General features: G+C 30.9%; 1 protein-coding gene across 1 annotated transcript; it reads left to right on the top strand.

The window, feature by feature from the left end:
- The first annotated feature begins 440 nt into the window (after nt 1-440).
- On the top strand, nt 441-1670 carry LOC120269742 (thioredoxin-like protein CDSP32, chloroplastic). The gene has a single exon (XM_039276883.1). It carries the CDS (start codon nt 563-565, stop codon nt 1475-1477), a length of 915 nt encoding a protein of 304 aa, XP_039132817.1. The 5' UTR covers nt 441-562; the 3' UTR covers nt 1478-1670.
- The last annotated feature ends 5075 nt before the right edge of the window (nt 1671-6745 follow it).

Raw genomic sequence — 6745 nt, 5'->3', positions numbered from 1 at the left:
ATATATATATATAGAAAGAGAGAACTCATTGTCTAGGAACGACCCTAGATTTCAAATCTAAAGACATTTGCAGTAGCCATTGGATTCTAATCCAACGACTACAATCCATTTATAAACAGTGTCAAACGTTGTTATATAGTGTTACACAATAATCATATACAGTAAATCAATACAATATTTATATGAATAATATATAGTCGTTGGATCATCATCCAACAGTTATAAAAATCCCTAGTGAATAGTTAACTGCGTAAGTACATAGATGACATAAACCACATATATGTATATATATATATATATATATATTATATATTAAAAGCATTTTGAGAAGCCATACATTGAGATAAATCCCTACCAAAGGAAAAAGTGACATATCCAAGGCATAAAAAAAATATCAATCCAATCTCAAACATTATCCACAAACCAAACATGTGGAGTGGATAATGCCCCTTTCTTCTTCCTCTTTCTTCTTGTCCATGTACTAAATCTCTACACCATCTTCACTTCTTGCCTTCCCTAAACCAAAAGATTATCCTCATCTTCCTCCTCCTCCTCTCCACCCATGGCCACTATCACCAACTTCTTATCCAAACCTCCATACATCTCTAGACTTAAACTAGACTCCTCTTCTTCTCCTTCTTCTTTCCTTCATTCATCACCATTAACAATCATCACTAGAAACACCAAAAAATATAACAAAGCCTTTCTCTCAAGAAACTCAATATCCCACACATCAAAATCATCAATATCAGCAAGTGGTGCTGCCACCCGCAAAGTCGAAAGTGATGAACGTGTGAAGAAAGTCCATACGATCGAAGAATTCAACGACGCTCTCCGATCAGCAAAAAACAGACTAGTTGTAGTTGAATATGCGGAGAGCCAAAGCACCGACAGCCAACGTATATATCCATTCTTGGTGGAGCTAAGCCGGACGTGCGGCGACGTAGATTTTCTCCTTGTAATGGGCGATGAGTCTGAAGACACTAAAGAGCTTTGCCGAAGAGAAGGTATCGAAAAAGTTCCCCACTTCAGCTTCTACAAAGGGATGGAGAAAGTGCATGAAGAAGAAGGGATAGGACCCGATCAGCTGGTCGGCGATGTGCTTTATTACGGCGATAACCACTCGGCGGTGGTGCAACTACATTCAAGACAAGATGTAGAAGAATTGATAAATGTACATAAAGAGGATGGAAAGCTTTTAATTCTTGATGTAGGGTTGAAGCATTGTGGACCTTGTGTGAAGGTTTATCCAACTGTGCTTAAGCTTTCAAGGTCAATGGGGGATACAGTTGTGTTTGCAAGGATGAATGGGGATGAGAATGAGAGTTGCATGGGATATTTAAAGGATATGGATGTGGTGCAAGTGCCTACATTTTTGTTTATTAGAGATGGAGTTATATGTGGGAGATATGTGGGTTCTGGTAAAGGAGAGCTTGTTGGGGAAATACTTAGATACCAAGGAGTTAGAGTTACTTAATTAGACCTTGGACATCTTCTTGTTGGCTACTTTTGGTTTAAGTAGGGTTTGTCTCCATTGATGCATCCATCCATGTCTAATATATGTCTTTTTAGTAATCAAGGAGTGTTGAGTATCTTATAAATGAATGGTTATGTATGATGTATAAGGTGGGATATTGATGAATGAGGAGAAAATATATATAATTTTTCTATTTGATGATTTAATTAATTGTTGTTCTAAGTTATACTACAATTTGTCATTAGTAAGTGACATTAGGTTTAATTGTCGTACAGGTCCCTATAATTATGTACTTTTTATCTTTTTAGTTTCTAATATTTTTAGATATAATTAAGTCTCATATTTGGTCCAGTTGGATCGTTTTAGTCTATAATAATATTTTTAGATACAATTAAGTCCTTGCAATTTACACTTGCCCATCTACATTGCGGATTAGAATGATCCAATAATTCGACTAAATATGAGGACTTAATTATACTTAAAAATATTACAAGGACTAAAAGGGCAGAAAATACATAATTAGAGGGATCTATACATCAATTAAACCGTGACATTTTGATCATAAGGAGTTAATTGTTAGTGTTACTAGGGTTTGTCTGTAGGTCTAGTAAAAGGTTTTGGAAAGAGTTTTGGTGATTTATATTGATGAGAAGATTTTCATATGAATGAATGGTTTTGATTTAGAAGCTAAAATTCTTGGTTCGTATAGAAGTGTTTTGTGTCGGTTTGAGAATGAGAGATGGATTTTTTTACCCATTTGTCATTTTTTTAAAACAACCTTAAATTTATTTATTTCTCTTTATTATATATATAATAGTTAATTATTTCTTGTAATTGTGTTAGAATTTTGTTGGAATCATAGAACCTTATAAAACATTATTAGTTAAACTCTCCAAAATTTGTTTAAAATTGATTTGTCTCTCCATGTAAGATTTCTAATACCTCTTCAATTGTAAATTACAAACAAACTCAATTAGAGAGCTCCTTGGCAAACCATTGGCAAAATTAATTTGAATTAAAGCACACAAAACTAATAATTACTGGTAATGAAAGCAATTAAAATTAGGAAAAATTTCAAGCCTAGAGTACACATGCACCATCTTAACATTGAATTTGAATTCATTTCTTCCATGTAATTAAGGTACGTCAGTGTCACAATGTTTGTTAGAATATGGTAGGAATTTATCCGTTCAAAAAAGAAAAAAAAAAAGATCAGGAGATGACCAGCCAAGCGAATCAGTGTGCTCTCTTTTCCATCATGGAGACTATAATATACTAGAGATTCCAAATGGCATAGGTCTGGTTGTTAAATAGATTTCCTAGGTTTGCATGCCCAATTTCTAATTTGGCTTGGGCCAACCCATCATCCAACACAAATAAACCCAATTGGAGTGCACCATAATCAACAACACATTTGGCAAGCAATGTCATCCAAAGTAGATAAAGGAAAAGGAAAAAGAGATAGAACACTAGCTGCTAGAGTTTCAAGTTTTGATCGATGATAATCAAAGTAGAGAACCAGGAATATAAGACCCAAATTTAAAGAAACCATTTGTTAGAGCATGAAAATTAGTGGTTAGAGGTCTAGGCCTGAGCTAGTGGGGGCCACGGGCTGACTTTTGACCTGGCCCGGCCCATCCTGTCCAAACCCACGGGTTCAGCTGAACGAGTAACCCATAATTAGACATGTTGATTTAGTTTATAAAATTTTACAAAAACACTAATCACTTGAGTTATAATTGAACTAAACACATTATGAGGAAAAAGTTATATATATATATATATATATATATATATATAGTTGTAGAATGTTGACTTTACTTTGCACACTCCCTTCCAATTGTTTGAGAGCATCAATATAGATATCAATTTCAATGTTTTAAATTGTAGCTATGTAATAAAACTTGCACTATATTATTTTAATTAATTATAAAATATATTTTGGTGTTTAATGTTGGAAAGACTTGAAGTTAATAATTTCTTATTTAATCATGTAAATAACAACATGATGAGTATAACGACAACAAATCTTAAAATTCGAAACTAAATTTAAAGGCATAAGTCCATTTTGATTGTAACGAATAGATAAGTACACAACAATTTTGATCTAAAGAAAGAGAACTATAAGAGTTTTAATTTATCTCTCGCTTAACAATATAAATCAATAATTTAATTCCACAGGTAAAACAATTAAATGTAAGTTTTTCATTTTTTTAAAATTATTTTGACTAGTCTCATATTTTTTTAAAATTATTAGAAATTCTTTTAATTTTTTTAAGATTAAAATTTAAAAAAAATCACTTTGTGATTTATGTTTATTTATATATTTTTAAAATTAGTACATAAAAGAGTTAAAGATCTCGTGGTTAGTGCGCTAGGTTTTTCGTTTTTTAAAATTTAAAATTTTATTTATTATCAATATAGGTTACAATTTAATAATAAAATATATTTAAAAAAAAAATAAAAACCTGCAAAGTTAGACGGGCTTAGCCCGGACCCGGCGGGTTTTGAAGTTCTCCAGGCCGGGCCCGGTTCATTCAAAACATAAACTGGACTTGATGAGTCTACTAGGTCAACCCAGTCTAGCGGGTTTATTCTGTAGCACAGGCAGGGTCTGGGTCGACATTTGGTGAACCAGACTCACTGGGCCCTCTAGACCCGGCTTAGTTCCAATGAATTTGACATTAATTAGTGACATTATGGTTAAAATGAGTTAAGAGTCACTTGAACTTCTTCTTGGCTCCTAGGTTTAGTGTTTATGTTTTATGCCTTCAAAATGACATATTTCATATGAATGCATGCTTGTATTACCATGTATGATGTATGTAATTGGTATATTATTGAAAGATATTATTTTTGGTTTTTGTAAAGTGTTTTATGATGGTAATACAAATTGCATAAACCAAAAATATTATTATTATTTTTTTTTGGGGGGTTTTTTGGATGACTTAATTATTGCCCAAGTTGTGTACCATATGTCTTTAATTATTGACATTATGGTTAAATGAAGGTAATTAATATCACTAGAACTTCTTGTCTTCTAAGCTTATGGTTCATGTCTTCATAATCTTTGTTGATGTACATTGATGTCTTCATGAAATATCTTCATATAAAGCGGTCATATAAATCGATCACTATTTTATTGTTGTCTATGATGTATTGGGATAAATATGATTTAAAAGTTATTATTGTCAATTGTATGAATGTATTTTATGATAGTTTGAGAATATGAGAGTGATTTTTTTTTTTAATTTTGTTTTATTTTTCTATGCAAGACTTTATAATTTTTCTAAGTTGTGTTACCATATGCCATTAATAATTTTAAAATTAGAGATACTATATATATGAGGGATTCATTGGGGGCGACTCAAGCTTCATTCAATAAAAGCTTAAGCTCAACTAAAAATTTTTTAGTTTAAAATTAATTACAAGCCAAGCATGACCTCATAACTTGAAATATAAATACATTATTATACTTATATTTATAATTTAAAATACTATTATATAGTACATTATTATTTTATATCATTTGTATTATATATTTTTAAGAAAAAGAAATTCTACTCAGATTTAAATTCTTGAAAGAAAAAAAATCGATTCAATTTTAATTTAAAGCTTAATTTAGAACTCTACATATGCCTTTGTTTATATTAGCTAAATCTCAACATGATAATTTCATTCCATTATATCAACTATTTTATTCATGTTTGGTACTTTACTAATGTCCAAGGATTATGTACGAATGTTGTCACTGTATCAATAATACATAGTCTATGTTGATTTTAAATGAAAAAAAATACAACAATTTAAAAAAATTATTTAAATTAATCAACCAAATCTCTACTCACCTAAAGTTTTCAAGTATATCATAAAATATATTTTTCCTCACAATAATTAGGTGAATCATGAACATAAAAAATTGCTTACATACCTTTGCAAATTTGGATGTTTGCTCAATCACAATCAAGAATATATATATTTTTTACAATAATATATAGTCTTTATTATTATTACAATATAGAAAACTTAGCATTTATTTGGTTTGATTAATTATAGTTAATACCTAATTATGCTCGTACGCAATGTGGATCTATACCTACGTTTGAGGTCAGTACGTAGTGACGTATACGCGTAGCGAGATGACCAGTAGTAATATAGGTGGGAGATGTTATATAGTTGGGAATATTGTGGTAATTTAATATAACCAGTGTTTGGTTGAGGCTCTTATACCAGGACAATTCATTACCGAAGTGTTTGGTTGTCATGAGTAATCTAGTTTAGTTTAAAATATATAAAGTTATAGGAGATCTGCGATAGTCCAAGATAGACCAGCGAAATTTGAGTGGTAATGATTACCACTTTTCTTGTGTAATCGTTATAAGTATAGTAATGTGATATTCTGATACTAGATTACCACTTGTGTAATGCAAGCAGTAGTAATAACACCGAATTACTCGCATGACGCGTGGTAATCTTTCTGTCTACTGAAACCAAACGGCCACAAATAGTAATTTGATAATGGCATTGCTTATATGTGAACTGTATGTTTAACTGAACTTACTGCAAATAGAATGCAAGAAAATGCCTCCACATGTAATTTTGTGAATATATTGTGTTTCCTCAAAATTTTATATTGAAAACTTCTTTACTCTTTATATGTCCATACTTGTGGATATTTATTAAATTCAATTGAATCATATATGAATAACTATATATTATGTGGGTGTTTTCTTGACATGATATAATAATATTATTTTATTATTTCAAATCTAATTTACAAAACAACTTCTCAAAAATACTAAACAAGTATACCAATGATAGTTGATTCAGGTGCTAGATGCACTAAGAGCTACTGTAAATTAGTGATTCAAGTTAAAATCTTTATAAATGTAGAAAATCCATGTAGAAAAATTTTGCATAACGAGCTTTAGTGACTACAACCCAGCCCAAATTTACTTAGCAGCTATAGGTTCTAAAATACCAATAGTCAAAAGAACATGGATAATCAGATATATCAATAATATAATTTTAGTCCTTTCCTCTATCCCCATCTTTCTATTTCATGGGTTTTTCAAAGAATTATAACATCATCTTCATCAAGTAATGATAAAATAACATTCAATAAAATCACTAGACTTAGAGAACAACAATACAAACAGTATTGAAGTGCATAAATAGATTTGGAGCCAGTGAAGAGGAAGGACCACAATGATCTCTTGCAAATGTGAAATACATAAAAAGAGAATAGAGAGAAAGTAGGCTGGCTAC

The sequence above is a fragment of the Dioscorea cayenensis genome, chromosome 2, assembly GCF_009730915.1.
Source record: "Dioscorea cayenensis subsp. rotundata cultivar TDr96_F1 chromosome 2, TDr96_F1_v2_PseudoChromosome.rev07_lg8_w22 25.fasta, whole genome shotgun sequence".
Classification (NCBI taxonomy): domain Eukaryota; kingdom Viridiplantae; phylum Streptophyta; class Magnoliopsida; order Dioscoreales; family Dioscoreaceae; genus Dioscorea; species Dioscorea cayenensis.
Note: the sequence above shows the minus strand (reverse complement) of the source record. Positions and strands in the feature narration are given on the sequence as shown.